This window comes from Symphodus melops (assembly GCF_947650265.1).
Source record: "Symphodus melops genome assembly, chromosome: 7".
NCBI classification, from domain to species: Eukaryota; Metazoa; Chordata; class Actinopteri; order Labriformes; family Labridae; genus Symphodus; species Symphodus melops.
Window position 1 is genome coordinate 20,629,593 of NC_136697.1, and position 22,831 is coordinate 20,652,423.

At 38.9% G+C, this 22,831-nt stretch overlaps 1 protein-coding gene across 8 annotated transcripts in view; it reads right to left on the reverse strand.

Annotated features, from left to right (window-relative positions):
• Positions 1-3,131: 3,131 nt before the first annotated feature.
• Positions 3,132-22,831, reverse strand: part of adcyap1r1a (adenylate cyclase activating polypeptide 1a (pituitary) receptor type I) — a 35,604-nt gene continuing 15,904 nt past the window's right edge. For 5 of the 8 annotated variants that reach the window (XM_079347986.1, XM_079347985.1, XM_079347983.1 and 2 more), the window contains 14 exons: positions 21,880-22,037; positions 17,386-17,482; positions 13,830-13,940; positions 12,657-12,757; positions 12,464-12,561; positions 11,962-12,094; positions 10,446-10,599; positions 10,103-10,163; positions 9,605-9,674; positions 9,397-9,488; positions 8,684-8,767; positions 7,225-7,354; positions 5,760-5,801; positions 3,132-5,222 (listed from right to left, as the gene is read on the reverse strand). In XM_079347986.1, coding sequence (XP_079204112.1) covers positions 4,998-5,222; positions 5,760-5,801; positions 7,225-7,354; positions 8,684-8,767; positions 9,397-9,488; positions 9,605-9,674; positions 10,103-10,163; positions 10,446-10,599; positions 11,962-12,094; positions 12,464-12,561; positions 12,657-12,757; positions 13,830-13,940; positions 17,386-17,482; positions 21,880-21,921 — 1,440 coding nt within the window. In that variant the 5' untranslated portion in view covers positions 21,922-22,037 and the 3' untranslated portion in view covers positions 3,132-4,997. The remainder of the gene's footprint in view (positions 5,223-5,759; positions 5,802-7,224; positions 7,355-8,683; positions 8,768-9,396; positions 9,489-9,604; positions 9,675-10,102; positions 10,164-10,445; positions 10,600-11,961; positions 12,095-12,463; positions 12,562-12,656; positions 12,758-13,829; positions 13,941-17,385; positions 17,483-21,879; positions 22,038-22,831) is intronic. The other 3 variants (XM_079347988.1, XM_079347989.1, XM_079347990.1) reach the window with 3 other exon arrangements.

Here is a 22,831-nt window from a genome sequence, read left to right on the forward strand (position 1 = left end):
AACTATTCATAAGAAAAAACATATGATTTTTTTTAATTTACTAAACCTCTAAATGGATTTTTTCTGGTCCAACACTTCAGTGTAGGGCTGGGAAACTTTCGGTATCTCACGATTGGATTCAATTTCGATTCTTTGGTCATGACATGATTCAGAATCGATTTTCGATATATAACAATTCTTGATCAATTATTCTAAATCGATTTATGAATTACCGTAGTATATTTCAGGATCTACAGAGTAAAACAGCTATTTTTAGCAGTTAGAAGGGAGTGGCTGATTAGCTAACTTAGGAATCGATTTTAAATTTTAGAAGAATCTATATTTTTACATAAATCGTTTTGGGTTTTTTTCTATCTCTACTTCAGTGTAACATTCATTGAAGTTTTGGGTTTTGATCAACCAACATAACCCTTTATAACCCGCTGTGTAATACCTCAATGTATGAGAAAGCAGAGCAGAAAAAAATTTGACCACCAAATGCAACAAAATACCACAGATAGATTTATTTTGCAGTCAAATTTGCACAACTTGGGACATGAATGTTGGACACCAGAACACATGTTGCACAAGTAAACCACTGTCACAGGTAAAACGTAATGTAGATGAAGGTTTACAGTATAGATAATCTTTTGACAGTTAAGTTACTTATATCCTCATGAATGCTCGTCATAACATACACATGCATACAGCTTTAACTCTCTCACACATTCACACAAACTCGCACTCTGAAAACAGTGAGGCTACATGAACAGAAACATACAAAAGCACAATCACGAACAGTACAGGTTTTGTCAAGAGGTCTACCTGTGTGCCAAAAATATACAGAGAACTGTATCAAGGAAAGACATCATTTGTACACTATGGCAAATTGATAGCAGGCGACATTTAAGAGCAGCTGAGCAACATCTGTACATTCAATAATGTGTTGGCAATCAAACTCACACATATGCTCAACACTTGATAAAACTGGCTCAACACGCATAACCTCCAGAGAAAGGCATTTAAACACAGGGGCATGCCACATCAAATATAGTTAAATTCAAAAGGACTAGTCTGACATTTTGTGACATACCAAAGGCAATTTTCTTGCTCAGAGTTGGATAAGAACATTAATGTCAACATTTTTAAACATAGGGGGGCAGGGTGTCATGTACAGTTTTCAGCTAGCTAGAGGTCAAGCTAGCTATCGTTTGTCTTACATCTACTGGCTAGCTTTTTATTGTTTAGATAAGTGGTAACGCATTGCTAGCTAAATTGTAGCTTTAATTTTTAGGCTAGCTTTATGTTTCATCATGTAGCTTTGTAGGCACAGCAAGCTAATAAAATGAGCAAACTTAAACACATAGCCAGTTTTTCTTCTGTATCAGTAAGCTGTAAGATTTTACCAACAAATTCATATTTTTCAAACTTTTATTGGTTTAATTGGTCTGTATAAAGACAATGTGTAAAAAGATGGACGTGTTATAAAGATATTAATTAGCTTCATCAGGGTTTACATTTAGAGCCTGGCTAGCTGCTTACCAGTGCTTCAAGTCTTTGTGCTTTGCTGAATTAGACAGTTTATAGCTTAATAATTATTCCTGTGCCATGTAGGCTCAGGCGTTTCATCCAACTTTGAGTAGGAGAAGTGAATGGACATGCTTGCAAAATATCAGACTACTGCTATAGGAATACATGTCCATTGCTTTTTTTGTGACACATTCTTTTTCAAAAATAAAACAACTCAAATGTGTTCCTGAAAAGCACACAACTCTGAGAGAGGATAATTTACAAGCCAGAATGGCCTCTTTCAATAGTCAGCTCAGATAGATATCAGTTTGTTTGTGTTAAAATTCAAAGACTCAAATCTGTTTCCAAAATAGGAGCCCATAATTAATTCAGGGTTTGAAAGTGAAATAATTAAAATCCCCAACTGGCAATGTTATGCATCAGGCCTAATTTAGAAAATATTCATTTAAGGATGGTTTATTATTTAGGCCTATGTGTGAAATTAAAAGAACATATGAGGAGTAATGTGCATGTGGCATATAATTGTCTCAATGCCCCACCCTACCTCTATTTAACCCCAAAACAAAAGGCTCAAAAAGCAAACCAATGCCAGTCACACTTCCCTTTTTTTGCTAAAAAAAAAAAAAAAATCAAACTATTGAACAAAATTGTAACACTTCACTGCCACCTTGTGGTAGACATATATAAACAGCAAATACACAGTCAAGTGAGGAGTTTTGGACTCTTCTTTTCAAACACAGTAACAGCTTTGAGACATGGTCGTTTCCATCTGAGCTGATTCAGACTCAGAGTGACGGCTGGTGATAGAACACGTAAGCAGCACCAGCAGAGTGGTTTTTATCACACTCTCGTACGGACTTTGTGTTTTATCTGTCACAGTTGTTCCACCCCTGAACTCTTCCCAATTAAAAAAATAATCATTACTCTACCTCTAGCTCTAGTTCCCCTTGATAGGTGTCTTGTCTCACAGTCACACACAGTTTTTACCAAAAGCAGCCCAACAGATGCTACAAACAACACATCTCCTAGTCTTTCTTTTTAGAGGTTGTATCTGTGTTTTATCTCTCATAATTTCCTCTGCAGCTTTGGACTGCAATTTCCCGTTTGTGTGTATGTCTTTTTTTCTCTTTTTATATTAGTAATGAGACATTGTGCCAAAAAGGAGCTAAATCCAGTTATGGCAAAAAAGGACAATATCACTCAATGTGATGAAATCATACATCACAGGTACAATAAATGACACATAGGAAAGCATGAATACGGCACATTAAGTAAATACACATATCACTGGATTATGTAAAATAAATTTACATCCATGTCTGTTCAACAATATCATCATCAATTCATCGTTTAACGATACTACATTCATGTTATCTACACAGATAAAAAGTGAAAAGCATCTTGAGTGATTACTGTGGATTTATCGTTCTGTACAATTCATCTAATTATGAATTTGACCATCTGCACAGTTTTTGTTTGTCAGCTTGATTGTGCACAAAGTAAAAGAAAAACAAGGAATTGGCAACACTGTGATTGTCAAGAGCTGTCATATTAAAGCATCTTGTTAGGACTGTAGCAACTTGAAGCGGCCCTTGTGTTAGATGTCAGTGCCTAATTCTAATACACTTTCAGTTATATTGAATGAGTGATAGTTGCAACCAAGAGAATAAATAAAGCAGTAACTGTGTGGTTATACCTTTAGACGTGTTTAAAATCCAGCAGGATTGAAAATAAAAGAACACAATAGAGCTCTGAGGTTAATATGTAGGTTATATAAAAGGAGAAAATGCTGAATTTAATCAATAAATAACCAAAATAAATACTTCTTTTTTTGAAGAAGAACAATACAAATTGAAACATTTTGCACAGTGACCAACACTAAATTACCGGTATATGTCTCTGTACATTATTTGCAGGAAAAATTACTCTGCCTAAACGTTTGCAATATCTGTTTATTCTCCTGTAAATAAAAGTGAGAGCTATTTGTGACTGACGAGGCACTTTGGAATATGAGAAATGTTGAAATGAAAGGTTTTACATAAAAAACAAACTAATATTGCAAGATGATTTGGGACTCAGAGGAAATAGGTTGTGGAGGGTTTGATTCTCATTGCCTATAATAAAATACTGTACATATAAATCCATGGCACGATGAGAAGCTCAGAATAAAAGCATTTGGTAAATGGCACATTTATGTTACAATTCACAGTCTGTAAGATTATCACTGACAAGTCTGTGAGAGTCAGCTGTAAAAAGCTGCTGTAGCGTATTTGAAGGCTGTACACTGGCATAAGTTGCCAGAAATGTTAAGTTCAGAGTGTAGATCAATTCTTTTAAATCCCACTTTAATAATCCTTTTTGTACTCTGCGATTCTCTTCAGCAGTAGTTCCTACGGTAACTCCTTTCTATTTTAATGAACTTTTAAAGAGACTAAAGTGTCATCAACTATGATCACTTCAGATGGTTTACCTTGAATATTCAAAGAAGTCAGATAAATATATCTTTTAAATTAATGACTCAAAATATAAGAACAATTTATGGAGCACAAAATGTTGTTCATTATGCCTACATTGTTGTGAATGAAATATCACCGCCCCTTCATTCATTTTGGCACTTTGTTCTAAATCAGATAATACTGTGTGTGTGTGTGTGTGTGTGTGTATTTTTCAAATACAATACAGGTAAATATTTTAGGGCAGGATCTCATCCGTCCTCTGTATTAATGATGAAGTCTACAGATTTGGGCTCCAGTTCCTTTCGTTTCAAAAGGTCATTACAATACTGCATTATGTCAAAGAAAACTTTGATTCAGACACAAAAAAACTATTTACAAAGTCCATGAGTTGTATTGTTTTTCTTCAATATATCTTTTGACATACTCTGTACTTACGGCTGATTGTAGAAAAAGGTTTAAATTCAAGATGAAACATTTAAACAATGAGCATTTGTACAAGCAAGGCGAACGTGTGGCTGTTCCTGAACTCTGGCCTTTTCTAAGATCAGATCCAGTCAGGGAACCTGTTTGGCACTTTGAAGCACATTTACTTCACAAAGCAACAACCAAATCTGACCCCTACATTTATTGTTTGAATTTTCTTTTCAACAACTAGTACTTTATTTTGGCACCAACTCTTTATTAATAAAACAGCAAACAACAGCAGGGGCTGATTATAGACTTTTATCTGTAAGAATGGAATTTTTAGTTGTTTTTTTTAATCAATGAATGAATTTTAATTTGTTCGGAAAAACGTTAAGTGCATCATCAATCATAGAAATGTAACATAATTAAGGTTAATATTATATTTGATATTAAGAGACTCAGTTATGAAGGTCATCTATGCTCTTGCAATGAATCTCCAGTGCTGCTTTCAGAGATACCCCATTTGATGAACTTCAAACTAAGAGTTGTGAGGGGTCACTTTGGTCTGCTCTGGTTGGTCTGGGTGTACATTTAGTGGAAACGGCACCTTGAATCGACTCCTGCCGGTCAGACGTTCAGGTGGGCAGGCTGATGTTGGCGTTCTCCGCCAGTGGGCTCGACATGCGGATCTGGGAGCTGCTCTTGCTTAGGATCGACAGCTGAGTCCCGCCGTTCACTCCGCTGCTGGCCAGTGAAGGGTGCCTTTGCTGCTTCAGGTCGACAGCAAAGTATCGGTTCACCGTCCAGCTGCGCCATTTCCTCTTGATCTCTGACTGCACCTTCAGGGAGAAACTTCACAAGGTCATTTTTAATGAACTTAAGGCTGCACTAGCTTCATCAAAAAGGTACAGAACGCTGACGTTATATTGATTAATCTTTATCTGCCTATTATATTGATGACTTAATATTTTAAACTCTGTTTCAAAACTACAGAAACTTAATTTAAAACTAGGCCAAAAAATGGGACTTAAAGAAAATTAAAATTTTGAGGTGAAGAACACACATTTAAGAAAATAATTAAAAGTTTAAAATGTTTTATATATATATAGTTTAATTTACCAAATGTTCATATGACATAAGCTATGCTGGATGTGTGAAAGTTGTATTTGATTTTTTTTAGAAATGCATTATTAAACACTGATGATCAGTACCACTTGTAGTATACTATAGAACATAACTTGATGTATTTTGAAGAATAAGAACCAAATTTGGTAACTATCAAAACACACATTGAGATGTCCAAAATGCTCTAAGAACATTCCCTAATATGTGTTAGAAAAACCTGATGAAAATTAAGGTTGTATAGTAGGTACCGAGACAGAAGCTTACCTCTCCATTGAGGAAACAGTAGAGGACAGCTACAACGAAGCCCTGCGGGGGAGAACAGAGGTAAATGAAAAGAGAAATCAGGTTGAGATGGAAATGTCATTTTAAAAAGATTGGCATTCTTATCAGCAAAGGCTCAAGTAGTAACACGTGAGCCCTTTTGTTTTGTTTACTGGAATCAGTGTTTAATGACAAAAGCATGAATGTTCTTCAAATTCGTCCAGAAAAAAAATAGGCGGAAAAGAGTGTGTCACTTCTCTCCATGTGACACAGATAATTAGTTTGAGTTAATTTTGTGCTGCAATAAAACAAGTATTTATTGCAGCAGCAGAACATAGTTTGTGTTTTGCATCTCGCCCTACTCACATGTTTTATTTTACATGCTGAAACTTGAGGAGTGATGGGATAATCTGTTTAACCCCTCAGCCTACAGGAGGATGATGGTGTGGGGCTGATTGAGAGTGCAGTGTTCGAGCATGTAAGAGCTGCCAATGAAAGAGCAAACCATAGACCTTGCAGCTTAAATTGACAGAGGTGAAGTCATGTCAGGTGGCTGTGGATGAGGACACATGCCAAGTGTGAAATCAGTGCAACTTCAGATGACTGTGTGAACTAGCTTGCAAGTCATTTACAGTTTTGCTGAACTAGGATATAAACCTTTTTCTGATCTGAGATGGAAAAGACAGAATATGTTGACAGACAGGTAGATTTTTTTTGGAGCAATGCTTACCCAGCAAGCCATAATACTGTTTTAGGCTTATGTGTTGGAAGCACAATATCTATCTACTGAACTCTTATCTTAACTTTCTGGGGTTTTTTTACTAAACGTTGATGTCAGTGGTTTGTAATTTCTCCTGCTATGAGAAAACATGTGGGTCAGTCAAAAGCTAGGTTGAGCTAATCTATTTCATCAAATAAAACATCAAATACCAATTGCGCTCCTTGAACACCTAGTGGAATACATAGTAATGCTTTTATACGTGTATAATGTAAATTCCAAACTTGATCCAAAAGCAACTAGACTTGGTGGTTGACCTCCAGCGGCCTTTGAATCAAGCTTTGGGATGTATCACGACCTGGGTGACTGCAAACCTAGACATACAGGTACTGATAGATCAGCCCATGTTGGCCTGTTTAAAAACAACCTCTGGCACTCTTAGGTCACTTTAACTGGTTCTTTACCACTTTGTTTTCATTACCACTTTAACTGTGTTGTCTCAACATTCAACTTCATGCTATATCTATTGCAGCATCATGGTCCTAGAGGAACATCAGCCCCTCTCACTGTGTACCTACATATGAATGAAATACAATATAAACGAAAACTCAACTTGAAGTGAGTAGCACGTGGTTGCTTGTTATGGTGTGGAAGAAAGTTAGGCTCATATATACCCAGTCTTGCACTGGGTAGGCCTAATTGTGTTTACTTACACAAATTTGAGGGTCTTCAGGAGTTTTTAAAACATACCTGGAAGGATCCAAGTCCCAGTTCAAAGACCAGTCTCTCCCTCTTGCTGACGTCTTCAGGTGGGAAGGCGAACACAGTGTAGTGAATACCAAACAGGGGGATGAGCAGGAGGGTGGAGCGCGCCAGACGCCTATACAGTACACACACACACACACACACACACACACACAAAGTTAAATGCTGAACTGGAAGTCAACTGCAAATCAAAGTGCTGTATAAAGAGGCCTGGTCAGCTGGGTGTGATGCAAGAACAGAGCCACTGATGCAATGTTATGACACATTTTCTGAGTACTGTTGGAGGACAGACTTTCAGCTATTAATGTTTATAAAAGACATGAATGAAAAATGAGTATTCACATGTCAAGATCATACTGGAGACAGTTTTTTTTTGTTTTTTTTACAATAGACCAAAAACCAAAAAATATTATCAGCTCACTAGCAAGTATTCCCACGTCAATAAATCCAGACTATTTTTTCTTAACAACTCCATCAAGTTTACAAATAGCCTCTTCATCATCATTTAGATAGATCATGTTGAGTCAATTTAACATTTCTCATCTCGCCAATGCTCACTGACGATTTGTTAGCCCGTAGCTGGAAATCAGAAATTAAATACTCCTGTGTGATACTGTTTGTTAAAAAAAAAAAAAGTGCCTGTCCCTTTAAGGGTATAACAGAACCATAGTCACAATGTAAACTATTAATTTGTTACACATTTTAAAGTCTGTTGTAGTAAATGTAGGAAAATCAGGAGGTGTGGATAAGTCTTTTATAGGATTGATTGTAAAAAATACTAAAATGTAGTGTCTTATCTGACTGAACAAAAACAAGATTTAGTAAAACCAATCTGAGTTAATTTAATTGTAAATGTAAGACAAGGCACACAGCAGTCAGCATGTGTAATCTAAAATAGTCCTTCATACAATGTTTTATTGATTCAAGCAACCTAAATTTGGTTTCTCATTTACAAGAAAGAAATGGAAACATGACAAATAAAACTTCAAAAAAGGAAGACAAGCATGCAACACAGTGTTGTTTAACAGTACAGTTTAGTGACCTGCAGAGGTCCTCAAAGAGACAACAAAACATAAAACAGTTCGGAGGAGATGCTGAAAAAAATTCAGGCAGAGAATTCAATGTGTGTGCTTGCATTTATGTCCTCTTGTATGTCTAGTATTGCTGTATGAGGGTTAAGACTTAGTGTAAATATTCATTTTACTTTAAGGGGGCAAGTAGCCTGTGTGTGAGTGTTTGTTATAAGAATAAGAGGATGTTCACAAGGGTCCTCAAAAGAAGAAAACTATATGCGCATGTGGGAGTCCAGGCCTTTGAAAATTAAGAACCACTGGCGCAAAACTCACACAAACACACACACACAGTTTACACAAGACAAATAGACAAACACATGTTGACGGACAAACACACACACACACACACAGACACACACACACACACTTACAGTGTGATGGTGGATAACTCTGACATCCTGCACGAATGCTGAACAGCCTGTGTGGGCTCACTGAAGCATTTCTGAGCACAGCTGCTACACAGCACAAAGACAACACAACAATACAACAAAGACAATGTCTTTAGGGACACAGACACACAGGCTCACACTACGCACACACACACACATTCACACTTGGTCACGCACACACAGGTCTAAGCAACAGATGAGAATGACATTATCTTCAGGGCCTCAAAAGACGCCTTCCTGTGGGAGCTGAACAGGAGTGATGGCTGGCTACAGTACAGCTCCATAATGAGGAGGCTCAAGCTTCCTGCCAACAGGTAGCACAAATTTAAACATTTATTCTGATAAGTGTCTAAAAAAATACATCAGAGGTTTCCTGATATAAATTTGGAATAAGACAATTAAGTCTACAAGGCAATTCAATTACACATGACACCTTTATGCAAGTTCTAGATTTATCAAGTTTGAGGTCGTTTTTTTAAGCAGCTGATTAGAAGACAAAGCTGGTGTTATTCTATATCTTTCTAATCATCAACAAAGCCCATAAAGACCCAAACCCTTCTAACCAGTCTACCTGTTCTTTATATACAATTCAAATATAATAAGAATTTGTATTTAAAACAAACAGATGGAAATAAGTTTCTGTTTTCAGAAGATGTGCATGACAATTGTTTGTGAATTTGCTCGTTGTATCTTACAGGTAAATGCTGGATTCATTCCCTCCGATATCAGGCGACTGCAGCTTCTGCACCAGGATGATTATTATTCCAATGAAGAGGACAAAATTGATCTGAGGAAATCAACACATGGATCAAACAAGTAGTGAGCAGTTTGGAGAAAAAAACCAGGATTAAAACAGGATAAAATTACTGGGAAAGAGAAAAAGAATTAATAATGTTGTCATACCATAATGGAGGCAACGACTGGTCCTTTGATCACCCACCAGAGGGCAGTGTTCTCATTTGTATCCCAGCACCTGGAGAAGTAGGAGGAGGAGGAGGAGGAGGGGGAGAGAAACAGTGAGATTCAGTAATCATTCAACTTGCTCTGCTTTATTTCATCTCTGCACTCTGCTATACATAGCACCATCAAGTATCTTTTTGCAGAGTAAGGGGGCTGGATAATTGTGTTGAACAAGGGAACAGGCTAAAAGAAGAAAAGGTTACTTTGACTAGTGTTGACCTCCAGAAAAAGCTTAAATGCTAGCTCTCACTTTAAAGCACCATTTTGTTTTTGCATAAGAAATTATAAAGGCTATGTTTGGAGGCAAGAATCTCAGCAAAACTCATTAAGTGCTGGGACAATCTCTAAGGGGGTTCTTTGCTTAACAATGTTATTTAGTTAAAGATGCACACTTTCTACCACTTAATGAAATTCTATCTAAAGTTGAGAAAGATGTTGTACCCAGTGTCACGAAAGTGGAGCCTCAGAACTGCCCAGACAGTGACGCAGATGGTTGGAGTTCCTGTAATAAAATAGTAACAGTCAATACCCTAATCTATTGCAAATGATGATTTAATATTCAGTTATTCAGGATTTTATTTTTTTATTTGACTTTCGCACTTTGGTTCGCCGAAACAATTGTTTATAGATATAGGTAATTTCAGTAATTGACATATTTTCATTGCAACAATGCAAACACTGTAAGCGAAACGTTTTTCTATTTCTGTATTTGCAAGTCTATTTTGACTGAATCTATCAATACAAATAACAAATACAAGTCCGTTAACCTGATCCTCATACTCACCCCATCCAACAATGGTGTACCAGTAGAAGTAGCGTCTCTCAGGAAAGAATGTCTCCACCAGTAGCGTGAAGAGATACAAACCCTCGATGAACAGCCAGAAGTAGTTGGACATTACGCAGTAATGGAGGAAAACCATCACGGCTTTACATGCGACCTGCACAGTGAGGACACACAGGGGGTGGGGGGCATTATTAGAGCAAGGACAGGGAAACATCTATTTCATTTGAGTAACTTCATGCCTGGATTGCTGATGTTGGAAACTGGGATTCCTAGCATTTTACATAGAAACAAAAAAAGGTATATCTGAATATGTCTATTTTTAAAAATCCACATATAAAGCATTCTGTTGCAGCTTCAGAATGTAAAAAAATAGGGATGTGTGCGTGATTAGACGACCACATGATTAAAGTCAGCACCAGAATTACTGGATGCTTAAACTAATTGTTAAGACAATTAGTTTAAGCATCCAGTAATTCTGTCTTAAGTCTAAAAGTATTTTCATTAATGTAGGCCCACAATGCTTGTTATATGTTATGTCTATACTATAACTGACCACCTGTCTCTAGCTGGGGCTGTAGATACAGTTAATGGCCTTGCTCTCAATGCTCTACTGCCTGGATGTAAGCAGCATTTAATAGTTACTGAATGTGTAGCTTCAACATGATTTCACAGTCCGCAGCAAAGATGCACATATACATGTCAGCTGAAGTGTAATCAAATGACATCTTCATGAAAGAGTCCATATTTGAAATGGGCTCAACCAATTACAGCACAGATCTGATTCCCAGTACCACAATGACACAATGCTGACCTGTGATCGCCATAGCAACAACAGTAAAGCAGCAGTTTTGACAGAAAAGCAAAAGTATCCTTTGATATGTTAATAGCTTCTAGTAGAAGATTTCCACTGGCCTTGCTGAAGCCATTAGCGTACCTAATTAGGTTTATTTATCATGGCTGCTTAACAAGAGTGAGCAATGTGTAGTTAGCAGACAAAGGCTAAGAGCTTGTTCTGATTCTGTAATCAGGGAGTATTAGTCATCTAATAACGTGTTTGCTTTATGTAAACATTTGCATTTGATTGTAGTTCCTTCAAAGGTGCCAATCAAACAGAAAAGACTTGAGGAGAAGTGTTTGAAGCCCTCTGTCTACAAAGCTCTCCTTATATCTCAAACAGAAGAACAACATATGCTTCTCTTTATATAACGAGAGGCTGCACTTTCACGATTTCTTTTTACAAACCTCAATGGAACAGAGTAACTAATAACCCTGAAAACATCTGCAAACTTCTTCCAAATCTGACAGCAATTATTTTGTCAGAAAAAGGATCATACAAGAATTATGTATTGTTCTTCCATTATCTGCTTCACATGTAAACTAATGAAATATTGTACTTTGTGAACTGAATGTTGCCCGTTGATTTTTTTTAAATCAAACACATCAAACAATCAAAAACCATAATGGTTGTTACAGATTATGTGTGTTATCAGGGCCTCAAAATAAAGTAGTCACTCACTGTGTGTACAAAGCAGTGGTCGCTGTCCTCCTGAGCATACAGCACGCCGTCCTTGATGAAGGCAGAGATGGCCCGCAGGATGAAGGACACAAACAGGTTCATGTGAATGAAGTTCCTGGTGCAGTGGAGCTTCCTGTTGTGAAAAGAGAGGCAAAATATTTTTAAAAAAAACATCTTTCTAATGTACAATATATTTTTTATTAATCAAAAAATAAAGATTTCAGGCAACTCCATTTGAATTACACTCGACCCTGCATGGGGTCAGGACTGAAAGGTTGGGAAATCTAGGCTGTCAGGTAAATTGGCTTAATGTCATTTCCAAAATCAATCCCACACATTTTTATTAGTGCCGACACCTCAGATACTGTAGCACCCTGACCTTTAAAAAACACGTTCTCTTACAATTCATATTATTGGTATTCAATTGGTTATTCACAACCATAAAAATACATTCATGGAAACTTGTTTATCTTGTACACACATTTTGAAAAACCTGACTCACCTGAATCTGCAGAGAATGACCATGGCTGTGGTCAGAGACACCAGCGATGTGCTGTAGCCCACAGTGTACAGAGCTTTGACCGAAGCATAGTATGTGTCCTAATCATAAGAGACAGAGAGTTAGTCTTGTGTGTGTGTGTGTGTGTCTGTTTAAATGGTTAGAGCAAATGTGTGTGAGTTAAAAGAGGTCTTACGGGTTTCGTGTTGTTATCGTAGAAGTAGCAGACATCTAAATAGTGAGGGAAAGGTTCAGACCAGCCATACTCGGTGCAGTTACGACTAATCTTTCCCACCTCTGAGAAACAAATTACATTTCAGATATTGGGTAATACTGAATGAATGAATGCATGTTCATTTGTATAACACATCTACTATGCAAACATACACCCATTCCCAATGGGTGAAGCCTTGGCCTAGAAGAGAGGTCTTCAGGTGGTCCCCAACCTTCACTGGGTGTTTCGACCCTTAACCACAACACCCTCCAGTTGGCGGGTCAGCAGTGACTGGCCAGGTCACTGCCCCTCTCCTCCAGGCTTCCAGCTTGTGTCCTCTCTTTTGTGCCAGAGCCAACAGGAGGCTCTCTCTGCTGCTTCCCCCAGTCTACGAACAGCTGCTTTCCTCAAGTGGCCTCTCAGCCCAATCTTTGTCATTAGATCCCACGCAGATTGAGCTGGGAATCCTCGACATCCAATTTCCACTGTCAACAGCCATGTTGTCCACCCCTTATCCCGGCAGTCTTGGGCAAGTTGCTGGTATTTGGCTTTCTTCCTCTCTGCAGCTTCCTCACAGCCCTCCTCCCACGGCACTGTCAACTCCACCATGATGATCTTCTTCCCCTCTGGAGACCAAATGATAGTGTCAGGTCTTTGGGTGGTGGACAGGACTGCTTCTGGGAAGTGGAGTTTCCTCCCTAGGTCAACCACCATTTCCCATCTCTGGGCTGACTGCAGGAGATTCTGCCTGGCTTGGTTGTGGGAAGCCGTTCTGTGGCCCTCTTTCACAAAAGCGATGGTCCTGACCAGCGGTCTTGTTTTGGCTGGTTGCTTCTTCCTCCTCTCTTGCTCCAGGATGTCTGCGAGCACTGATAGCACCCTATCGTGACGCCACCTGTATCTCCCCTGTGTCAGTGCTGTCTTGCACCCTGACAGGATGTGTGCCATTGTTCCTTTTCCACCACACAACCTACACAACTGGTCCTCCCTCATCCCCCACCTGTGCAAATTGACTGGGGTCGGTAGGGTATCGTACACTGCTCGGAGTAGAAAGGATATCCGGAAGGGCTCCAGCCGCCACATTTCACTCCATGTGATGGTTGGATGAATACAAATGAGATCAAATACAGCGAGAGAGACATCTGATCTTCTCACCCTCGTCAGGATCCATGAAGTCCTTAAAAAGCTCAGGACAGTTGACCACCACAACTTCTCCAATGCTGGCCGCCTGCCAGCAGGTCAGGTTGTCCCACATCCACGGACACACTGAGAGGGACAAAAAGACGAGCAACCAAAAAGGTCAAAATAAGCCTTTTATCCGCATTTGTTCTGATTGTATTATGATTTACAGAAAAAGGACAGAAACTAATTCAATTGACTTAAACTGAATGAAATCATACTTTAGGTAAATGAATCAAAGGCATTAAGAGGTTAATTGCCTGAGATATCTCACTGACATATCTTAAAATTTCATCAATGTTTAAAAATATTGCTCAGACAGAGGCATCGTCTTACTTACTCATCTGAATAGTTAAATATGTAAGCCTTTTTTTTGCCACCCATTTCCAAAAAAAATTGTAAATTATACATTCAATACCCACAGAGCAACATTAACCTTCATTAGGAGTAGAGTTTCCTGGTAGCTTGATCATCTCACTTTGGTATTCACTTTATTAAAGGAGTCTATTTTTGGCTCAAGCCATGTTCCGCTATCAGAACCACCTACAAACTTTGTCCATCTGCTGTTTGAACGAGCAGTGTGCAGCAGGTTTTCACTTCTTCTTTAGCTGAGAGCAAAACCATTACAGGGGCGAGAGTGACCAAAGCAGATACTATGTAGCAACTGAATGCTAAAGAATGAGCTGAACTCCACATAGTACATGTCATCAGCTGCAGACTCAGATAATACTGTTATTCACAGTAGATTCATCCTTATAAGCTTCGAGACTGTCATTGTCGTAATCCAAAATATAGCTGAATAAAAAGTAACAAAACCAAAGTCAGTTCTAAGTCAAGTGCAGCCCCCCCCCCATTACCCCTATTTACTATCACAAACTGGAAACTAAAACTAACTCAATCCCATCTTCATTTTTTCTGCCTCATTCAGTACCTGACTCATGCTCACTTTTATTCTCACCTCCTGTATTCTTCAGTACTGCTCTGATGTCTCCTTTTCTTTGCCTTCTTTCTGCTTCTAAGTGCTTTATCTGCAGCACCTCCCCTCCCTCTATCTCCATCTCTCCCAGTTTACTACATTGCTCATGCTCAGATGATTTCTATAGTGCTGCAGCAGCAGGTACGTGTGTGTGTGTGTGTGTGTGTGTGTGTGTGTGTGTGTTCACTTCCACGCTTTTCATGTGTATTGGTGAATGTGAGTCGGCATCTGTGTGTGCATGTGTTCTTGGACATATATGTGTGTTTGCAGACCTTTCTGCATTCTGCCCATCTCTCTAATCTGTTTTGGTTCTGTCTGGTGAGCCGGACACAAAGCCAATTACCTTTTAAAGGGCAAATCAGAGCCAAATGAGCTGCACTGAGATGCAGAGGTAACCGGTTAAATAAAGGACTCTGTCTGCACTGCAGGATATCACACACAAGATCCTCAACTATACTGAAACCTCACTGTGCTGCAAAGTCTCCACATCCATATATATAAAATAAATAGGAGGCCTGTTCTGTTGTGTTACAGGCTTAAACCTAATGTAATTAAATGACCACTCAAGCCTGAGTGACGTCACCCATCTGTTACTGCAGGGGGATTTGAAAGCCCGTCGATGGTGGTCGCCATGCTGGAGTCAATCAATCATTTTTTGTGTAATGCTAATTCATAGCAAATTTCACCCACTCAAGACACTCAACCTGAAGTTCAGTTAACCTAACGGCACGCTGCGAGCTGGAGCTGTGGCAGGTTTGAAGCTTTAGGCAAACTTGTTACATCACGCCCGCCTGTCAATCAGGGAGCTACTGGCCTTACTGTGCATATCTCTTGTACTTTTTAAATCAACACTGATGAGTTATCTAAAATTCCTACTCCTTACAGTATGTGCAGGTCTAAACATGACCTGATAAGATCAATTTCTGTTTGGTCTTTTTGTACCAGGCTGTAAACATGTTAATTTCTGCTGTTAAAAAAAATGTGTTTTGAAAGGATGTGTGTTTGACTTCTGTTGCTTCTGCAGTCAGCCTCAAGTGGACACTTTGCGAACTGCAGTGTTTTTAACGCCAGAGATTACTTCTTAGATTATACTTTGACTAAGTGGTCAATAATTTTTTGTTTAAATCTGCTCTCATTGAGCTTTACAGAGAGTGTCAATTTAAATGATGTAGTTCTGAAATTATAATCATTGGACCGATCATTTAATGTTTACATTGTGTCAGTCCAGCTTGGCCATGATTATACCACTAGAGAGAAAATGATTATGAAGCCGGTACACACAGCATACAGACTAATCTGTTTACCTAGATTAGACATCATGAAACACAAATAAATCGTAAAAAAGACCGTTAGGCCTGAATAAATACACCAAAACCTACAGTAGAGTTATTTTCTCTTCTTTGGCATTTCCCTGTTCTCATCCTGTTTTTGTCTTCTTTTTTGAACATATCTCAAGACCTGTGCCAGATTTCTGCAAACCAGGCATTTTCATTTACTTCTCACCAATGATGTACAGTCAGCAGAAACACTAAACAGTTCCTGAAAAAGACACAGGAACAGGAACAGGAACAGGAAGCAGGAAGCAGGAATCAGTAAAGGGGAGAAGAAGGGCAGTGCGTATCTATACTGCTGAAAATATTAAAACAGGCTATCTATGTCACAGAAGAATACAGGACTACAAGGAGAGCGCTGACATTCAAGGGAAATGTACAAACAAATAATATATAAACCGGTTGTAAACTTGTTCACACCTTCCTCAGTGCATCATATGTTGTAGAAAAAGATTAGGTGAGAAAGAAACTTGTAGCAGCTCATTTACCGCTGGTTTTCTTTGTCAAAAACTTCAGGCACAACCTGTGACATCTTCAGATGAAAAGTGAGCTGAACTTCCAGCTCCTCTCCTCTTTAAACTTGTTATCGTGCTCTCTAAATCTCTTTGCTTCATGATTTTTCCAAGGAGCTCCTGGCTGTCAGAGAAGCCGCGAGTGTGAGTCACAGTGCAGTCTAAGAGATGCAATCTATTGGGCAACTTTGGAGCAGCAGGAGACTTGCAGCAGTCACTAATGAAAACCACCATCCATAGCAAAGAAAATAATTGCTTCCAGGAATCACATACCAAGTTTCCTGTGCTTTTAAAAAAAAAAAAAAAGGTTGTAAAGGAAAAATCTGAAGCAGCACAGCGGGGCGCTACAGACAGACATCTTTCACTGGACGGTTGTCGGGGTTTGCTGTTTGTCGTGAGGGGTGTTATCGGGGAGGATGTACTTGTGTTATCAACAAGATAGAAAACAGCAGTCATCTGTCATCCTCACTCTTTGACCTTTTCACTGTATAAACTAATAAAAAAGCCACATCACTGTGTAATACAAACAACACTGCTTTTTATCCTTTCCTGGAAAGTAGACACATGACTTTCATCAACAGTTTACTGAGCAAGAAGTAAACAATTCAGCCCCAGCGGACACACAAAAATCGGTGGCTTAAAGTTAAATTATGCGCAGAGAAGGAAAGGGATGATAGACACACACAGACGCACACCCCCATTGTGTTCCTTACCCAATTCAAGTTCATCGCTGGGATTGTGCAGCAAGATCCTCTCCATGCATTTCTCATGTTCACGCTTGATGAGACAGTGCTCAGACTCTGAAGCCACCTGGAGAAAATCAAAACAAACACACATGGTAAAACACAAATATGGACTGTACTGATACACTGCCCTGTGAAAGCAAGTTTTTAAGAGCTTTAAAACCTGATACATGTTCAGCTTTTGTCAAAGAGAACTGGGAGAAACACAGTTACATGTGCCAGAGCTGAAATTATACTCATGATGTAGAATTTGGAAGTTTCTGTAAGTTTTGTTCAGATTCATTTTACTGATTTTAAGTAGGGAGGGCTTTCAACAGGAAATATGTGGCCAGGTGCTCACAAGGCCGAATGAGAACCCCAATACACGGGATTTAAAGGGTTACAACTTTTATTTTATTTACGCTGAATTCATTTACTAAATGTAGAGACCTGAAGCTGTAAAGTTCGATGAATATGTCAAACAAGCAGATGAGTGTCAGTCGGGTGACTAGTGTTCATGTGTAGTTAAACAAAAAGTCAACATTGACTTATTTTCACCTGTGTTTGTGTTCACATGCATTATGTACTCAATTTTGGAACCTAGATAACGTAACTTTCATACAAATCTCTATTACAAACTCTTTCAATCCAAGATCTTTTCCCTAACCACACCTAGTTTTCTCAGGTGCCTAACCTTACTGCAACTGACCTGCAACTTTAACACCTTCTCAAGGTCAAAGTCACATTTTTTTTATTGAGTTATTTACAATCAGCATATAGGGGATATTTGGATTTCAGGCAATGAGCTTACTTCTAAAGCAGAAGAAAATGCTCCTGACTTCAAGCTTGTTGGTTTTACAACCAGTCAGAGCACTGCATACTCTACTTTAAATGTTCTTTTACACCGGTGTTGGTTTAGCTCAATGTTTAAATTGTGTCACATGCACAGAGTGTAGCACATGTACAGTACAGAGTCTATAGACCTTGAAGTTGCAGCCCTAGACCTGACTCTAAAACATGGTCATGTACAGCATGTCACCCCACACTTTGCATCCCTGCTTTAATCCACTGTTCTGTCCTAAAAATAAAGACCCTAAAAGCCCAACAAATCATCTTTTAATAAGTATATTCTGCATGCTTAATTAGCAGGGCAAAACATCATGGAGTGAAGTGAGTTAAGGTGCAAAACTTTTTGCAGTATAACTTGACTATAACTATTTTGACACCAACTGTTGAACGACCAAATTCAATCCATTTGTAATTCTATCCTTTCAATCCATCCTAGGTTGTCTTCTACCACCATATATATAAAATTCTGAAGTTAATGATGCCCAGGTTGCCATTTCACCACGTCAATAACCAGAAAAGAAGGAAAACACTGTGATGTAACAAAGGTATACTTTATCTAGTTTCAAGGTGCAGTCAGGGAGACTGTTAACCCAGAGGTAGTAAAGTTACTATGTCTCTACAGTATAAATCTGCCTCTCGCTCTCTTAGGGGCCAATTTCTGCTTTGCCCCCTAAGCTCCCTGTCAGCCCCCTCCTTCTGCTTCACAGTGAAATGATAGGTGTAATATGTCCCAGCCCTCTGAGCCATGGCTGACTCATCACTCTATCTCACTGCCCTCCAATATGAATTCGCTTCAGGCCTTGCTGCCTAGATAAGATAGGGCATCAAACGACTGGAAAGACGTCCTCAGATTCACTTCCTTTCTTTATCGCTCTGCATGCGGGCAGAATATTAAAACACTGATGAATGATGGGGAACCTCATTCAAGGTAACTTCTATGTAGTTTCTTAGATAGTCAACACTTTGTGCCTCACAATGATGGGTGAACAAAACAAAACATATTAAAGTACTCGCTTTTTCATATGTAGTGTTTGATATGAAAAACTGGCTTTGTTTGATAGGAAAGACCCTCTATGTACAAAAAGCCAGCATCCATGTTGCTAAGCAGCAGGTAACCAGCCAGGAGCCAATACCTGTTGTAGACAAGGCTTCCAAGAAATCAAAAATAATTGGATGCAGATGACTAATATCTGTTTGGCATGAGAACAGACAGGCTTGTAAGATGACAGCATTAAATTTGATTTGTATTAGTTTATTTATATTGAATCCTTTATAGCAGGTAATGCACGTTCCTGAGATGGATTGGCACCTTGTTTTTAATTTACAATGATTAAGTGTGGTCGTTACACTTATATTACTATGCTAATAGGATGGCACTGGCACGTGCATTTATACCTCCACCAACCACGCACAAACCCGCATACAAAGCTGTAGAGAGAGAAGCTCTTGTGTGAGATTGTTTCACATGTCCTACTGTTAGGAGTCATAAAATACATTCAGGTAGCTAACAGACCAACGAACAGACATACACACAAAATCACACATTTCAAACAAAAGCTCTTTTTTACGCAGGCTCTTTGTACACTCAAAAATGAGCTTAACAGTTATGTTATGTAGGCTTGGTAATTTATAAAAACAAAGATTTATAGAAAAAAAAAGTTTATAGAGTTGCCTTTCAGATAGGACAAGGTGTGCGCTGCACTCACCGCAGAGCAGTGGGTGCATATGACCAAAAAGCACTGGTGGCCATTGCAAGCTGAACAAAACATTAGACGGGACAATAGCTATAAAAGAGACTTTTGTATTGTTTCCCAGCTAACGATATAAAAAAAACAATCAAGCCTTTACTAGGTCTGACAGACACTGCTTTTTTAAACGAGGAAATCAACAACACTTTCAAGTTTGTAGGTGAGTGTGGTGCGGGTTTAGCTATATTGGTAGAGCAGGTGTCTAATGTGCAGAGCCTATGCCTCCTCATACAGGTCACTGGTTTTACTTGAGGTCAGCAACCATTTGTCCCTCTTCAGCTTCCATTTCAAATAATAGAAAATACTGCAGGTTAGCTTAGCTTGAGACTCAAAACAGGGGGAAACAGTTCGTCTTCTCTCTCTCCAACAGGTACACATACCAGCCTATTTAAAGCTCACTCAATATCACATCTTTTTTTAAGTATGACTTATAAAAAGGTTAAGTGTAAAAACAACCTTTTTGACAAGTTTATGTACAGTGTATGTCATAGATGTTCCAAGACAACTGTGTTGCTAAGCAACTGGCAGAGATTCCAGGAAGTTCATCCAAGTAAGAAATATCCCCTACACCCACCCACCCCAAGCTCCTGTAGACCAGACAATAGTCATTTCTGTATTTCGAACTTAAACACAGACATAATGAGCTACTTATGTTAACCCTAGGGGCACTGGTAGGAAGATTAATTTACCTTTAATTTACTGATGATTCTGTTTTTATGCTTTCAACCTTCTGTCTATAGCTCCTTTTTAACAGATGAATATAAGATAGGAATATTGAATCAAGCTTCTGCAAAAAAAACTTACTGGTAAAACCGGTAAATGGTTTACTGGTGCGACTAAGTCCAGGCTAACTGAAGGCGACTGAAGGTTTAAAATCTCAAATCTAAAACAACATCGTCAGGACAGATCAATAAAGTGTGCCTCTTGTTCTTTTTTCCCCGATCACTCCTCTCCTCTCCTCACTCTCAAACAGATGTCTGTCCAGATAAGCTGCCCATTTTGAAGCTGCAGAGCCACGTTTCTCTCCCCAAGGCTATTTTTGAGGGTTGGATAACTCACTAGCTCCCACTGCGACGCACAGCACAGATAATAAAACTCTCATTTGACGTCGCAGACCACTGGTCCAGCGTACAAACCCATTTAACAAACAATAAGTGCATCACCACAGACGTATCTGCCACATCAACCACTGAAGGTCAGTTTGAGACTGTGCACAGAAGCTGAAGGAACATTTCATACATGTTTGGGGGCCGTGTTAAGGGAAAGGTTAGAGAAGATGTTTTCGTCTCCATGGTAGCCATTATCAGGCTGGAATTATTTCGGTTTTTATGGGCAATTATAAAAACAAAAAGTCATCATCATGGAAAAAAAAAAACCAAATAAAAGACGATACCCGTGGTGTCAGAGCCACATAATGATACTTCTATTTCACATAAACCAAAAAAAAACAAGGAAACTGCTGCTGTGCTGCACCGCTGTGCTGAATATAATTCCTCCCACACATCTTGCACAGCTCGTCCATTCGGCTTTTCATTTCAATGAGACCACTAATAATAAAAGTGAGTCACAGCAGATGGACAGACAGCTCTTTGGTCAGCAAGGCCATCTGTTATCGTTCCAACGGGCATCCAGTCGCCCTAACATAGACCTGATTCAGGACCTGTAATACACACTGATGTGCTGATGCTGCATATGGGGATTTCTACCCTTCCAGCTTCTGTCGTTAACAGACTATCAAGAGGTGAATAACCAGAGCTGAAGCCGACAAACAAGGGGCTGGAACATGTGCATACACTCAATCCCTCATGTACTGATACAGTTACACATTCCTGTATGCTCCCGAACATAGACGTATATACATGTGAAAAGATACACATAAACTACTCACCAAGGGCAGCAGAAAGATTGCTGTCAGCAGGTAGCCTCTCATTTTCTCCAGTGAAGAGCTCAGATCCTAGACTCCCCAGTAAGTGTGTGAGTGTGTGTTCAGAGGGATGCACTGAAATTGCTGTCCCTCAGCTTCAGCACACTTCAGCATGAAGGGCTCTGAAAGACAACACACAGAGGATAACAGCTCCGTCAGAGCAGGACAACAACAAGAAGACGACGGTCTATTCATTTGTTCGACGAGTAAATGCCATTAAAGAACCAACCAAACATTTTCTGCAATGTAAGATACTTTCACCGTGTGGAACATTTAAGTAACTCATACGATCAGCTGACATGTTTTAGAAAATGTTAGCACTAGTAATTGTTCTTTATAAGTGTGGTAATCAAAATGATAGCTGCGAAAAGAGAAGCGAGGGAGAGAGAAGTGTTTTCTGATTTTTCTGTTTTCCCATATCAACTTACAGTATTCATCTTTAATGTCTCCTCAGTGTTATTTAGTAAGAAAACACGAATAATAAGGGTGAGCAGTGGGACCAACATTTCAAAGAAATCTTTTTCAGATAATGACACAAACCATGATATTGGACATGTAGCTTACTGTATATAAATTTAACATAGATGTATATGAAAAGCTCAAAATGTAAAGGCCTCTCTCTTATGAGGTTCTCAATTACATGTATACTACATCATCCAAAAATCCCTTCTGTTAAATACCAAGTGTCTTGTGTTGATTGGCTCTTCAGACCTTTACTTGGAGAGATCCAATATAGTTTGACTTCTGTGCCCTTGCTTTATTTTTGTTTTGCCTTCATGCAAATCAGTTTCATACATCTGTCCTGGCAAAACATGTTAATATATAATGAAGCCATAATGCTCTAAAGAATATGACTGTTATCTAATAATTAAGGGAATATCATAAGAGGAATAAATACATGTTCTCAATGTTTATA